This window comes from Equus caballus, chromosome 9 (genome assembly GCF_041296265.1).
Source record: "Equus caballus isolate H_3958 breed thoroughbred chromosome 9, TB-T2T, whole genome shotgun sequence".
NCBI classification, from domain to species: Eukaryota; Metazoa; Chordata; class Mammalia; order Perissodactyla; family Equidae; genus Equus; species Equus caballus.
In genome coordinates this window covers 61,588,630-61,603,836 of record NC_091692.1, presented here as the reverse complement: position 1 = coordinate 61,603,836, position 15,207 = coordinate 61,588,630, and the positions used below count along the sequence as shown (strand labels likewise).

General features: G+C 41.2%; 1 protein-coding gene across 2 annotated transcripts in view; it reads left to right on the top strand.

Annotated features, from left to right (window-relative positions):
* SNX31 (sorting nexin 31) overlaps nt 1-15,207 on the top strand; it is a 67,358-nt gene that overhangs the window by 30,113 nt on the left and 22,038 nt on the right. For both annotated transcript variants that reach the window (XM_070222419.1, XM_070222421.1), the window contains exons 6-9: nt 1,247-1,337; nt 2,329-2,416; nt 5,483-5,552; nt 12,535-12,627. In XM_070222419.1, coding sequence (XP_070078520.1) covers nt 1,247-1,337; nt 2,329-2,416; nt 5,483-5,552; nt 12,535-12,627 — 342 coding nt within the window. The remainder of the gene's footprint in view (nt 1-1,246; nt 1,338-2,328; nt 2,417-5,482; nt 5,553-12,534; nt 12,628-15,207) is intronic.

Sequence of the window (15,207 nt, the reverse complement as noted above, 5' to 3'; positions counted from 1 at the left end):
AGCTTGCTGTTTTCACAGAATAAGTCAGAGAAGAGAGAGATTGCATTTGAGTGGACACAGGTGATGTTTACTCTAGGAAAAGATGTCTCTACAATCTGTTCCCTACCACCACACACTCACCCACACCCACAGCCCTGTGTTTTGGTTTGGGGTTTTTTACAAGGGCATGGAGAGGAGAGTGAGGTAGAAAGAATGGGAATGGGGATAAGCATCGAATAAAAGTTGTGAAAAGTTCCCAGGCTCTTCTTTATTTTTAAAGCCATGCTGAGAATGCTCAACCATACCATCCACCTAATGAGACTGTTTCACGAGGTAATTTATAGCTCTCTGACAAGAAAAGTACTCCTTTGAGCCTGGTATTTGTACAACTGCTACCTTGAGACTTGAAGAGGTTATTAAAGTGCTGTAAAGGCGAATCCTCACGTGTGAACAGAGGTGATCTAGCGAATTCAGACCAGGCGTGCAAAGACATCACTCAGGAGCGCAGTCATAAAGAGGGGTTGGGCTGGGTGGTAGAGAGGGAGAGGGTCTGTGGTAGGTGGAAGTTCCTGCTAAGGAAAGGTGAATGGATACAAATGTTGTGAGGTTACAAGCTCATGACCCATTGGTAATAACAAAACCATTGGTGTTGAAATGAAAGCCATTTGGTGCAGAGCGCACAGAAGAACATGAAGTGAGAGCAGCCAGCGCTTGGGATCTGAAGTTTCCCTGAGCAAAAGCCAAATAAATTAGTCTTGATCGTCATAGGAGACATTAGAGAAGGCCTGGGAGGGTGGAAGGCGGACAGTAGCTCGTACACCTTTATGTGCCGGCCAAGCAGTGGGGAGTGTCCCTTTTCCCAATATCTGGTAATCCAGCCCAGAGGAAAGTAAATGAATATGTGGGCCCAGGGGCAGATTTACAGAAGGACGGATGTCCATGGAGAATGACTGCTGCCCTCCAGTGGACAATAAAGACCAAAATGATCGGGGAGGCACGTCCGCATCCAAGATGGGACAACCAGCCTCAGCTGAGGCCAGTTTATATCCACCGTGTTGGGACTGATTTTTTTCACTCTAATTTTTTTTAATTTCTAGATTTTCTAAAATGGGTATGTACTATTTTTAGATTTGGAAAACATTTAATGTCCACTAGCCCATTAAAGCACTTTTTACTGATGTTTATGGGCAATTTCAAATTCTGTATGTCACAGTAAGCATGGTAGACACTCCTAACTCCCACTCCTCCTTTTTGTCTTTGATTAAAGATGGTGTCACACGAAATTGGACTGTGTCGGGAGCTCCTGGGCTACTTCGGCCTATTTCTCATTCAGTTTTGCAAGGAAGGCAAGTTCTCTGGTAAGAAGGAGAGAAAGAACCTAGGGCAGCCAGGAGATGGGGTGGGCAGGTATGGGCAGGTGCTCAGCCCAGGAAATGCAGGAGTAACAGCTAGGGGGCTGGTCACCCCCCAGGGGAACTCCCTAGTGTGTGGTCCCTACTACTGTCCTCAGCAACTGGATCAAAAGTTCAGGGAATGCAGGTTGCGTCTGTGTTCAGGGTGAGCTGGGGGCGAGCAGCTCCAGAGAGGTGGCATGGTCAGGAGCAAGGCAGCAGGTCTTTCCAGTAACTGTGCTTCCTCTTGTGCGTGCACTAGTCCCAATCCTGATGTCCATCTCCCCTTTACCTTGTGCCCTGGCTGCTGACCACCAGCCATGCCCAACCCCCTGTGAATGGAGTGCTAGACTCCAGGCATCAGTACATCCCATTACAGCATCATGTCTCCTTGTTAAGGAATGTTTGCTATAAAATGTGGATGATATAAATAAGTTCTTAGATTCTTAAAAAGAAAAAGATATAATGAGATAGTGAAAGATGAAAGGTGAAAGTACACTTCACATAGCTTTTTTTCTCTACAGTGCATTTCTAGGTATTACAAGTTTTTTTAGTTGTGAAATGGTATCAATTATCTCAAAGTAGTTTACATATGTTCTTAAGAAGCTGTGGGGAGGTGGTTTTGAGTTGGAAGTTAAGGGGTTTGTGTGTTGACTTGGCCATTAGGAACTGTGGTATGCTGGTGAAGGTACTGGACCTCTCTGAACCTCAGTTTCTTCATCTGTATCACTCTGTAAAATATCCTCTACTCAAGTTGCTGGTGTTCTATGAGGATCAAATGCTATTTATTTTTTGAATGAACTTCAGAAAGTTAAAAATTACATACAAATGCAAGTGAATATTATTATTTTGATGTTATTCTTTCCAATAGTAATGCTTTATTTTCATTTTAAAGTCTCTGTACAAACCGCTATTTGTGCTGTTTCAAACAGTAAGACTCACTTTCCTCTTTCTCTAGTTGTGAAAAAATTGGCAGACTTTGAACTCCCTTATGTTAGTCTTCGAAGTTCTGAAGAGGCAAACTGTAAGGTTGGACTTAGGAAGTGGTGAGTTGCATTTATTGTGACAGTAGATATTTGAAGATATCTTACTGTTGCTGATCAGACCTTGACAGTCTCTCCATGTCTGACACACAGTCCGACAGCTAGAGAGAGATCAGGAGCTTCAGGGAGGTTAAGAGGAAAGCAATGAAGAAGAGATGGGGGGAGAATGAACCAGAATATTTGTCCTAAAGAAGAGGATGTTGAAGATGACTTTCACTGGTCTCAAGTAAATACTCATGGGACGTTATCATGAGGATGGTGACCATGAAAGTAAAGCTTGAAAAACAAGGTTTTGTCGGGGTTGGTGATGGAGATTGAAGCAGGTAGTGGTGAGGAATTACTGGCCATGGGTTTGCTTTGGAATGGATTTCTAATCTAGTAATTGAAGAAATTTGTTGATGATTACAAGCAAGTCTGATTCATCTGTTGAACTGTGGTATTCCCTAAAGGCAAAGAGTGGACTCAGCCAATTTGCAGAGAATTTGAATTCTCAGTATTTGGCTTCATTCCTAAGGACTCCAACAATAAATGCTTGTTTACCAGCGCCCACCATATTCCTAGATTGATAGGATACAAGGTCTCTGCAGAACATACTAGCATTTTCCCCCAGAAACAAGGGGCCCTTTGGGGAGCAAACAAACAGGAAATAACAAGAAGCAGGACATGCCCCCCGCCCCACCCCACCCATCCTATAGCCTGTAGTTCCCAGTGTTTATGACCATGGCTGTGTTGGATTGCTTCTTTGGTTCACTGCCTCCCAGCCCAGTTATTCTGTAATCTGAGCACAGGAGCTTAAAAGAAAAGGCATTTTGAAATCTAGGAATAGTCGTTATCTTGACCTGGTGATGCCTGGTTGGAGCTCCAGTCTGTAGCTTTGAATTTTGCGAGGATATTCCCAGCAAGCCTAGAAGTTCATGTACTGCTATTCAAAAGTATTCTGAGAAATGGTCAAAACCTGTGGCCTGGAATCCTGAGAAGGGAAGAGGACGCAGTTCTTTCTGAGAGTTTAGAGAGTAGCTGTTCTGGAAGCTGCTTAGTCTAACAAGTTGGCTAGGTGTGGTTGTTCTCCAGATCAGCGTATGTAAATCTAAGTCCCACCTCTCTCAGAGTTTAGCTAAAAACCTTACCTGAGTTATTCAAGCTCTCTAAGCCTCAGTTTCTTTATCTGTAAAGTAGGAATAATAATAATAGAGTCTCTCTCATAAAATTAGTGAGAGTTGAATAAAGTAATCCCATATGCTCAATAAATTTTGGTCATGTTTATTCTTGTTATATCAATTATAATAGTAACAACAGAAAAATTCTCTGGGGCTTAGACTGTTTTGCACATGAGCTCTCCAGAAAACTTGAGATCAAAGGGGAGATGAGGATTCTGTCCCTCATTTTGAAGCTTGACTTGGAAATTGGGCTTTGCCTATGTCTTCATTAAATAGATAAATTCTAGATCATAGGTGCAAGATAAAATGTCTACCCCATTACAAGCCAGCATCTCAGAGCCAGGCAGGTTGCCTTCACTCATGGGAACTGGGGAGAAAGGAAGTCCCACTTTGATTGCTAGAGCTGAAGATCAGGTCACCAGAAGAGGGGAGCCTGGAATAGGATCCCACAGGTGCCTAGTCCTCTTTCCAGAGTGAGGTCTTACTGGGTGGGAGCGGGGAGGCTAACTTGACTGTCAAGAGCTGTGGGCTTTCCAGTAGGTGAGGCCTTACAGTGAGTCCTAGTCGGAGTTTTAGGAATTTTCTGTCTGTGAATTCCCTGGTACATCTCTCTGATGATGATAAGGTTCCTTCCAGACCAGAGGGTGCCTGCCCTGGGGGCTGTCTAACTCTGATGTAACAGTTGCTATTCTTTGCAATACAGGGGCCCCTGGGGTCATGAATAAAATAGCTAAATGGAATGTAAATAGGAATGCATCAGTTGCCTCCCCCCCTGAAGTTGAACTTCAAGCTACAGTTTTATCCTTTTCCTAGTCTAAGCTAGTTCCATCAGTCTGTTAACCTTACACTTCTGAATGTAGTGATTCTGTGTACCTCTGCCTTCAGATGGGTAAGAGACAACCATAGGGCTCCCTTTCCTGACTGTTTCTGTCAATTCTTAGCTTATATAGTACTGTCCTTATATAGTAACTGTAATTTCCGTTCTTCCTAGTTATTCTGGATCTGTTAGACAGATATGGAGCCCTGCTATTTGCAAGTCGCTTTGCCAAGGCCCAGAGGGGCAACTCTGAATGGGACCCAGCCCCTGGGCTCAGGGGTCTTCACACCTGGTATCAAGGTCCACTCGATCAGAGCAGTGGGGAGGATAAACTCAGGTGCTAGGAAGCAGAGAGGATGGGCTGCTAACACAGCCTTGGGGAGGAGGGCCCAGAGGAGGGGACATGAGGATGAGGCTTGCAGGAGAGGTGGATAAGTCAGGGAAGGAGATGGTCTTCCAGGCAGAGGGGGAGGAGATAAAACATGGTTGGAATGTAGAGTATGGAGGAAGGAAGAGAGGTAAGAGATGGAACTGGAAATGAAAGCAGCGGTGTCCCATGAAGGGCCTGGGAAGTAAGCAGGGAAAGTGATCTAACTCCTGGACTACAAGAGTCTGAAAGGTTACTCGGGAAAAACCACTCTGGTTAGAACATTGGAATGTGGGATGGAGGGAACACGACTGAGACAGAAATCCTGGTGAGGAGGTTACTGGAGCAGCTCAGGCAAGAGGTGGGGGTGACTTGGGTATGGGGCAGATGAAAGTGCTAAGTATTGTGGGGTGGGGGAAGGGCATGCAGGGCTTGGTGACCAAGAGTGGGGCTGAGAGTGAACAGGGCTGCAGACCATTCCCCTAAAGCTTTATTTGTTTACATCTTGACTCTCAGAGCCCACCAGGCAAGAGCTTACGGTATAAAGAAAACAGGAAACAGAAGAGCTGGAGGGACAAATGGAAGGCTAGGCAAGTAGAGGAGTGTGACTTTGTTAGGAAAGGGGCCTTGATTCATAGCGTAGAGGGCCCCACTTCAGAGAGCACATGCTCACAGGTGTGCCATTAGCTGTGTCATGTGAATTAACTTAATGCTCCTGAATTACACAGGTACATGGATCCGTCCCTCGACTCCATGCTGATGGACTGCAGAGCAGCTGTAGATTTGATCTATATGCAGGTGAGGGTGACCAGGGACTATCGGAACACCGTATATTATAGGCCATTCGGGTTTGAAACTTTCAAAAAATTGGTCATAGTTAAGAATTCTACCTCCTTATCTAGAAGAGGCACATTGATAGGGACAGAAAGTAGAATAGAGGTTACTAGGGGCAGGAGGGCAGAGGAATTCTGTATAATGAGTACTGAATTTTTGCTAGGGGTGACGAAAAAGTCTTAGGCATAGATAGTGGTGATGGTTACACAACATTGTAAATGTTTTTACTGCTGCTGGATTGTACACTTAGGAATGGTTAAAATGATAAGTGTTATATATATTTTACCACAGTAAAAGAAATTTTAAAAGTAGAGGAGTTTAGAGGAAAAAAAAGCATTCTACCTCCATTTTAACAATCACTCTCTATATTTGCAGCTGACACTCCATCATCTAGCTTTACATGAGCCATCTAGTTTACATGAGCCTAGAAAGGATCTCTCTGATAACTTAAAGTCACACTTAGTCCCTAAATCTCATTTTAGCATAATTTTCTTTTTCCTTGAGCCAACAAGCAGCCTACCCGCCCCCAGGGCCACCGTCACTGGCAAGTGGCCTGTGCAGCTGCACTGGGGCCAGTGCTCAGAAGGGCCTAAGCCTTATTTAACGCTCTGCCATTGCATCTTGAAATTTTTAATAATTTTTGAACAAGGGACCCCACGTTTTCATTTTGCATTGACCCTGCAAATCATGTAGTTGGTCCTGTCTAGCCCTAGCCCCCACCCCCCATAAAAGTAAATTTAGAGTTTGGCCTCTTTTCCTTTCCCTATTCAGTGGTGAAGATTCTGGTAAGCAGTGGAGTGGTCTGCAGATGCCGCCTCCATGATACACCTCTAGTTACCTCCACCTCAGTTCTGCCTGCTTCACCAGCTCCCTGCCAGGGCTTACCCTCACAAGCCAGCCTTGTCGGAGGCCTGATCCTTTCCCAGGCCTGGCTTGACAGTTCTGGGAGGCAGAAAACTTCTTTGAAGGAATTTGCTGAGAATATCCCACAGTCTGTTCTCAAGCAACTGCAGAGTGGCAGGTCCGATCCTTGCCCTGTTCAAACCCTTCCAAGGCTGTCCATCTCGCTCAGACTAAACCCCAAATCCTGGTGCACTTGCTTTATTTTCTCCTTAACATTTCCACTGCTTGACATTATGTGTGTGTGTGCGTGCGCACGTGCGCATGTGTGTTTGTATATGGGTGTATATGTATTTTGAAAAATTTGTTTGCTTTCTCTCTCCATACTAGAATGATTTCTCCGTGGAAGCAGGTGTGTGTTTGTTCGCTGCTGTATCCCCAGAAACTAGAATTCTTCCTGACACAATGTTGCATTAAGTCCCGCGGTGGGCTTGACATTGTACTAATTGTTTTAAATGCATTGTTTAATTTAAACTTCATAATAACTCTGTAAGGCAGTTGGTACCATGCACACTTTTAAGAAGAAACAGAAAGTTTGCTGATAAAGGATCGAGTAGGCTTGGAGGTAGAAGATGTAGAAAGGGATTTAACAAAACTTATTACTGGTGGCTTTTAATGGAGTGTGATTCTAAGCTGCTACCCTCTGTAACTTTTCATAAACTGAGGGGAGGAATTGAAGAGAGGGGAGAAGTGTTGGGTCAGTCATTGCTTTTACTGGGCTTTTCAAGGGGCCAAGGAAACGTTAATAGAACCTGCTGTAGTACTGCAGGTGTAGCGAAAAGAAAAAGGATGGATTTTGATGGTTTGGCTTACTTATTTTTGTTTTTGTCTTAAGCAATTTCATTGCTTTAATTGTATTGTTTTAAGCAAGTCTTCGTTTTTGGAATGGTTTGCTATGCAGCACAGCAAACTGATACATAGCTGTTCCTATTGTTTTCTCTTTAGTTGAATTATGTGTGTTGTTAATATATTATGTGTGTTGAGTCTAATTATTATTAAAACGACTTGAGAAAGTGTACACTATGATTCTGCATGGAGCGGGAGTTAGTAACATGGAAAGGCAAAGACAGAGTAGCAGGGTTCCCTTTTATATTAGAAAAGCAAATGTTCGTCTTTGAAGAACTGACCACAGTTCCATATTTTCTTGCAAAGCAATAACCAGGTGTTTTATGTGCCTGGAGAGAGGAAACTGCTCTATTTTATACCAAGATATATGCAAAAGGTGCAGCTGGAGGCAGGAGAGATCGCCAAATGCCTCAGAAGAAATGAAAGCAATAACCAGCCGGGAGACACTGGCATGAGTGGTTCATGCACTGTATGGGACTGTCATGAGGCACTGTGTCATAATCGAATTAGCAATGTTTTTTCTTAGTGTCACACAAAATCATGGTATCTTAGAATCAATGATATCTTTACTTTGTCAAAATAGAGCATCATTTATACATGTATCTCCCCCATATACCACCAGCCCCACGAAGGGACCTTGGCTTTTTCAGCACAAGGCCGAGAACCTGGATGCATGACTGAGCAGACACAATGGGCTCCAGCAGCCAGATTGTCAGATGAGGAGTCACAACCTTAATGCCGTTTCCACCCTAGGGGACTCTTAAAGAGACCAAGACCATCTAATGTATCATGTCCACAAAGCTTTTCTAAATTCCAAGGAGGCAAATCAAAATGTCACTTCTTAAATGTTTAGTGTTCACTACCTTTATGGCTAGAATATAGTTTTGAGTTCATTTCGTATCATACTTTGATCCATGTATAATCGTGTTCAGTGTACTTACCCCTGTGTTATATGAGTTGGAACATAATATACCATTTTACACATTTGCTAAGGCTCACTGCAATCGTCTCCTTGCTGTTATGATACGTTAGTAGTTGTGTCTGGTTTATTTGATATCATATCCTTGATTGAGAATGCGTCCCTAATCCTAATATTGCTCCTGTGGGATATAGAGTCTTATGGCATGGTTTCCAGGTTATAGTGTGTTAAGAGGTAGGAACTGCCAGCATCATAATATGATTTCTATCTGTCTTCATTAAGGAGTTATAAACCAGAGAAAAATGGATGGTATTTCCTCTGCTTATAGCCGGAAAAAAGATGGCTTCATGGAAAGCACACTGAATTGCAGTTTCAGAAATGCATTCTGTCCCTTGCTGTGCCACTGGCTCACTCTCTGTGTAACTCGGGCCAGCCATTTCATCCTGGAACTACAACTACATGTCCCCCTGTTAAGCAATGAGGTTGGACAGTCTGTAAGTTTTCTCCCAGCTTTATAAACTGTTATTCAAGTCTTAGCTTTTTGCCTGGCAAAGTCTTCAAAAAATTGTACTTGATGTCATAATAATCTGTGCCACTATCATCATCAGCATCATCATTATTCCCTGAATCCAAGCAGAGGTGCCGAGAAGTCAAATGGGGGCTCAAGGTCAGCAGGAGGGTCAGGACCACAGTTGCTGCTTCCTTTGGGAAGCTTTCCTTGGCTCCCCCAAAAGAAAATGCCTCCCTCCCTCTCTGCTCCCATGGTATTTTTTTATACCCTCTGTTATGACACTTCTCACTCAGCATTGTAAATACTCATCTCCCTTACTATATTCAGAACAGCCAAAGGTAGACTGTGTCCTGGTGCTTAGGATATATGAGTGAGTGAGAAGCAGTCATCCTTTTATAAAGTTATTGCAAAAAGTTCTTATGGGTTCTTCTGATCAATAACAGTGCCATCATAATTAACTATTAGGGGAGACCCTTTTGATTTTTCTAAAGCACATGTGCCCAATGATATCCCAGGAGCCAAGTAGACTCCCACAGTGTGTTTCCTTTCTTCTTTAAAATTTGAGTGACATTAACAAAATGGAGGATCTCATGTTAAAATATAAATTTCTGGATTTTCTCAAAAATAATGAAGCTCTGTCACTTCTGGGCCTGCATTTCATCTGGGCCATGACTGGCCTGTATGGTTACTTTGTGAAAATTAGAAAAAGGTACCCTTCCTCCAGGTGGCTGTAGCCCCACGTCAGGGCCCGTGGCTTGGTGAGGGGAGCCTGGGCTGACCATTAGCCTCCTAATACCCCCATTCCCCAGTGCCCTTATGCAGGGAGCCCAGCCTGCTCACACAGGCCTGGCCTTGCTCAGCTGTGTCTCAGCTGGCTGGAGCTGAGTGGTCAATGCCTTGTTTAAAGAGTTCTCTCCATTTCTCACCGCTGTATCCTCTGCAGAGGGTGCCAGAGTATGTGTGATTGAAGCTCATGAAAACCATGGCTTATATGATTTCACTCCATTTTAAAAATTAGACTCTGCATAAGTCTCCATCAGCTAGTCTTCAGGGAACCATATAACTGAGTAGAGACGTTTGTCTAAACATGACTCTCTCATGGTCTGAAGCAACATATTGTATATAATGTATTTGAGTGGTGACTTGTGAACCCACAATCAGGGTCAAATCTTTTAAAAAGTAGTGAAACAAAAAGAGTTATGTTACCTCTGCTGCAGGACATTTAAATCTCTGTGTTTGAGAGCCCTGGATGTCCTAGTGATGAATGATGTGTTAGTTAGTAGTTACTGCCAGGATTGCTGTTTATCTTCCTTATTTGGCTATGCTTTCTCTTTGATATTGTTGCCCTGTGCTAACAGTCCTTACAGGACTCTAACATCACGTAGAATTCAGGAAGGAGAAAGGTGTTTAATTCCTCATGTCCATGTTGATTCCATTCTGGTATCTAGACAGACACTATCTGGTATAGTATCTAGATTCAATTTTGAGAACAGTTGGTGACCAGGAGAAAGTCTGGGGTGGGTAGCTGCCTACATGCTAAGAATTCAGTGGCTGGGGCGAGGGTAGGAGGGTTTGGTGTAGTGGTCAGATCCAGTTTTTAATCCAACTCTTGACAGTAACTTGCTGGGTTGTCTTGAAAGTCATAACTTCTCTGAGCTTCAATTTACCCATCCGTAAAATGGGGGTAATGTTCCTATCCCACAGAATAGTTTGGAAAAAGTCAGAGAAAACCTATCTAAAACAGGTTCTCAACAACTATTAGTTATTTTTCTTCTCTCTAAACCCATCTCCTTTTCACCCCATCTAAACAGCAATGTCAAAAATTTATTCTCCTCTTGGAGATAAGGCATAACCTGCTAATATCACTGAGGGATGTAACACATAGACTTACATTCAGACTAAGGTGTAAATAAGCGCCTGGTAATTGGCAGAATTATTGAGTATTTGCTGTATGTAAGACGTTGGACAAGATGCACTGAGGTGAAGGGCACAGGGCCAACGTTTGAGGGGTTAACAGTCTGACTAGGGACCAATGGGAAACTTGTTTAAAGCATGATAAATCGAAGTAGCACAGGCTAAGTGTATGCAGCTAATGAGATGGACAGCTAATGCCAGAGCCTCCCCTGGGGCCAGGCCAGACAAAGGGGAAGGAAGGCAGGGTGCCAGGAGGAGAAGGGAAGACACAGAAGAAGGAGCTTAGAGCTTGGGCCATCCAGGGGGCAGTTGTCCTCAGGTGATTTCTGCCTCTGAGCCCAGTGTTTTTCTGCTTAAACCTGCAGTGTGGAGTAGGAAACGAACTGAGAAACCCATTATGAATTTGGAGTTTGGGACCACTCGCTGGTAGCAGTTACCCAAACCTGAGCAGACAAGGCCCAACAATGTATTCACTCTTAATTTTTTTAAAAAATTGCAATATTTGTTTTCATCTTATAGAAAATTTGCAAATAGAGAAGAGCTCAAAAACAAAAGTAAATGTTACCCCAAATCTCAAATCAGTCATACATATAAATGCTTAACTTTTTTGGTGTGTTTATTTCTTATATTTTTCATTTCTATGCAGTCCACTTCCTTGATTCATAAGTATGCATGCAAAATTTTTTTGTGTTTTGTTTTATATGTTTTTTTATTTCACAAAAGTTGGGTCTACTACTATGCCCTTATTTTGTAACTTGAAATTTTTTTTATGTATCAAAACATCACAAAATTTTCCCATGTTAAATATTCTATATAATTTTTAATGATAGCCTAACCTATTATTTGGTTGTACCCAAACTCAATCACCTAATTAGGGGCATTTCATAATAGCACCTATTTCATAGGGTAGCTGTTAGGATTGACTTTTGTTTTAGAGCAATTAGAACATTGCCTGACACATAGTAAGCACTATACCTGTGTTTTGCCACTATTAAGAGTTTAAATTTTTCAATATTACAAACAATAGTAGTAATAGCCTTATCAATACATTTCCCCACGTCTATGTTTATCATTCCTTTGGGTTGTTTTAGATCTGTATTGCCAAACCACCTGCATAAAGTTGTACCAATTTAAACCCCATCAGTTCAATATGGAACTTTCCATTCCACTAAACCCTTGCCAACTCTGAATGTTATATATTTTTTAGTCTTTGCCAAGTTGAGTGGCAAAATTTTTTTTTTAACTACTAGTGAGGTTCAACATATATTTTTCATTTGGAATTCCTTTCTGTCAGTTGCCAATACATACCCTTCATCCATTTTCCTATGAGTGATGTTTACAGTTTTCCTCTTGCTTTACATAAATATTAATTCTTTGTTTCATATGATGCACTCATTTTCCCTGCTTTGCCATTTGCTTCTTAGTTTTTTCTTGGTGGTTTTATGTACAGAAGTTTTATGTTTTCATGTAATTGTATATTCCTTTATGTGACATTTTGTCTTTGTAAAAAGATATTCCCTACTTCAAGATCAGATAAAAATATTCATCTATATTTTCTTCTGATTCTTTTATGGCATTTTACTTTTAAATCTTTTTAAAATTTTACTTTTAAATATTTGATTGGGTGGGATGGGGAAAGAGCACCTTGATTTTCTTTCCTAAGTGCTGCCAGTTGTCCCCAAACCATTAAACAATGTCTTTCTACACCCACTAATTTAAAAAGTAACCTTCATAACGTGCTAAATTCTTATGTATGTCTATGTAGGTCTGTATAGCCTTTCATACAGAAGTGTTCTTTTGTCAGATTAATTCATTTCTGCTAAGTTTGTCAATTTTACAGTGTATGTTGTTTTAAGGCAATACAGGACATTGAAAAGGGATGGACCAAACCCACACCTGCGCAGAGGCAGAAATTAGAGGCTCTCCAGAAAGAAGACAGCCAGACACAGGTGAGTCAAATGTTGCACCAAGAGGAATCCCTTGGGAGGGAGTTAAACATAGTGGAATTGAGCTGTTTCTATAATTTATAAACCCACCAAGCACTAAAAATGGGGCTCTTTTTAAAAATGAGAATACCTTCATTGATTTTTCTGGTTATAAAATTAATAACGACTTATTGTTTAAAGATTTAAAAAAATACAGATAACGTAATGTGAGTTCTTTGCCAAGTCAATTAATATAGACCCTCAGTATTATTTTTAATGACCACAGAGTATTCTATTTTATGATTGTCATTTAGCTAACCAATTTTCTATTATTGGAGGTCAGATTGTTCCAGCTTTTGCTGCTATAAATCACTTTGGCAGCGAGCACCGTGAGGCCCAGGACTGTGTCTAATTTATACAAACCCTGTGTGTTCCCAACACCTGGTACGGTTCCTGGTTGCAGGTCCCTGAACACTGCAGCCAATATCTTCTGTCTTTGAGTACGTGTTCTATTGTTCTTTAGGATTTGGTATTTCTAAATTGCCCATTTTTAAAGCTTCTGTAAAGGTGGTACCAACTCACACACACCCTGTCCCTAAGCAGTGTATGTGAGTCTGACAAGCAAGACATACTTAAACGGAAGAAATGGCCTCTGCTTCATTGTGTTGTCTTTTTTTGTTCTTTAAACTTTGCCAGTGTTCACCACTAACTCATTGATTTTGAGGAAATAGCTAACAAAATTTAGAGGACTTGTTTATACTTAGGTTGATATAGAAAGTAATTCTTCAAAGTCTGTGATCTTTTGAGAATTTTATTGATGAGCTACAACAAAAGAAAAGAAAAAACAAAGAAAAAGGAAAAAGCATGTACTGCTATGATTTAGTATTTTTCCTCCTTGGTTATTCTGCCATAGCTTTTTTTTTTGGTGAGGAAGATTTGTTGCCAATCTTACTCTTTTTGCTTGAGGATGATTGTCGCTGAGCTAACATCTGTGCCAGTCTTCCTCCACTCTGTATGTGAGATGCTGCCACAGCATGGCTTGATGAGCGGTGTGTAGGTCCTTGCCCGGGATCTGAACCCACAAGCCCCAGACCACTGAAGCAGAGCGCATAAACCTAACTGCTATGCCCTCAGGCCAGCCCCACTGCCACAGCTTTGTCACATAAATTTTGGAGCTCAGTTTCTCTGTATATTTGTAAATTTTGATAATTATATCTTCTATTTTGATAGAATATTGCTGGTACTTTAGATACAATTACAAATTCCAACTATATTTCTGCTCTATAAACTTCTTAATTTAATAACTTAGTAAGAATATTGTTATTACCATGCGCTATGCTCTACCAACATTTGAATTTGTATTTTTTCCAAAAAACAAATTTTATTTTCTATGATGAATATTTTACCTGATTTTATCATACTATTTGTCATAGTAGTCTTGAGTGTATGAATTAGATGAAAAAATTTGAACCATTATTCAATTTAACTGATTTTCTCTTGAAGCATCTAAGAATTCTGATGTAAAACGAGCATTATTTCAGTGTTTGTGAAGTTCTTCTCCTGCTACTGGAACCAGCATATTAACAACTGTTGCTTTACTTTACGTTCATGTCCAAGAAAACTTGGAATTGGAGATGAGTGAAATTAATTTAAAGGAGCAGTCATTTGATCTCAATCAGAGATAGGCTAACTATAACCCATGGGCCACTCTTTTTACAAATAAAGTTTTATTGGTACACAGCCATGCTTATTCATTTATGTATTGTCTAAGGCAGCTTTTGTGCTTGAGCGGTAGAAGTGAGTAATTCTAATAGAGATTATATGTCTGCAAAATCGAAAATATTTGCTATATGGCTTTTACAGAAAAGTTTGCTAACCACTGATCTAAATGAAAGTATATAAACATGCCTTCTTCAGTTAAACATGTTAAATTATTGTTTATAGTCTTCTTAAAAGAACTAATTTTCAGATAGACAATCCTTGCAGATTTCTGTCTCCTGGTTTTCATGTAGTCAGTAACGTCACTACACCCCCTTGTTGAATGACAAATGCCATCAAGCATTTTGCGCGTCACATTTGTCACCAACTTTCTTGAGAAATGGAGCTTAACTTTTAATTAAACAAATATTTTCATCTCTTTTAGAGCATTGCAGCCCAAACTTATTACACTTTTCTTAAAGTTTTACTAAATAATAAAATAAACAATTAAAGATTTATACCATATACTTATTTATTATAATAAGAAACTTTTGTAGCAAGATCATGAAACTACTCTGTATACTCTGTGGTAAGATTACTCAGCCCCTGCCCCCACCCCCACACAGGTAGCATCTGCTCACAGCCTGTCATTTCTGATGTTTCCCACGGACCCAACAGAAGGCATTAAAGCATCTCCTAAGTTGAACGTATGGGCCGCAGTACAATGAACTGGTACAACATGTGGCTGGGAGGGACAGTAACCTGGAACACCTCTGCCACCATGTACCAACAATCCGCTGTCGCTCATCCCGTATGTCTCAGCACTTTTTACTTTATCAGAGAGCGCTTCATGTGGTGCCTGAAAGGAAGGTCTGAGTCACCTTGCTGCAGGAAAGAAAGAGCCTG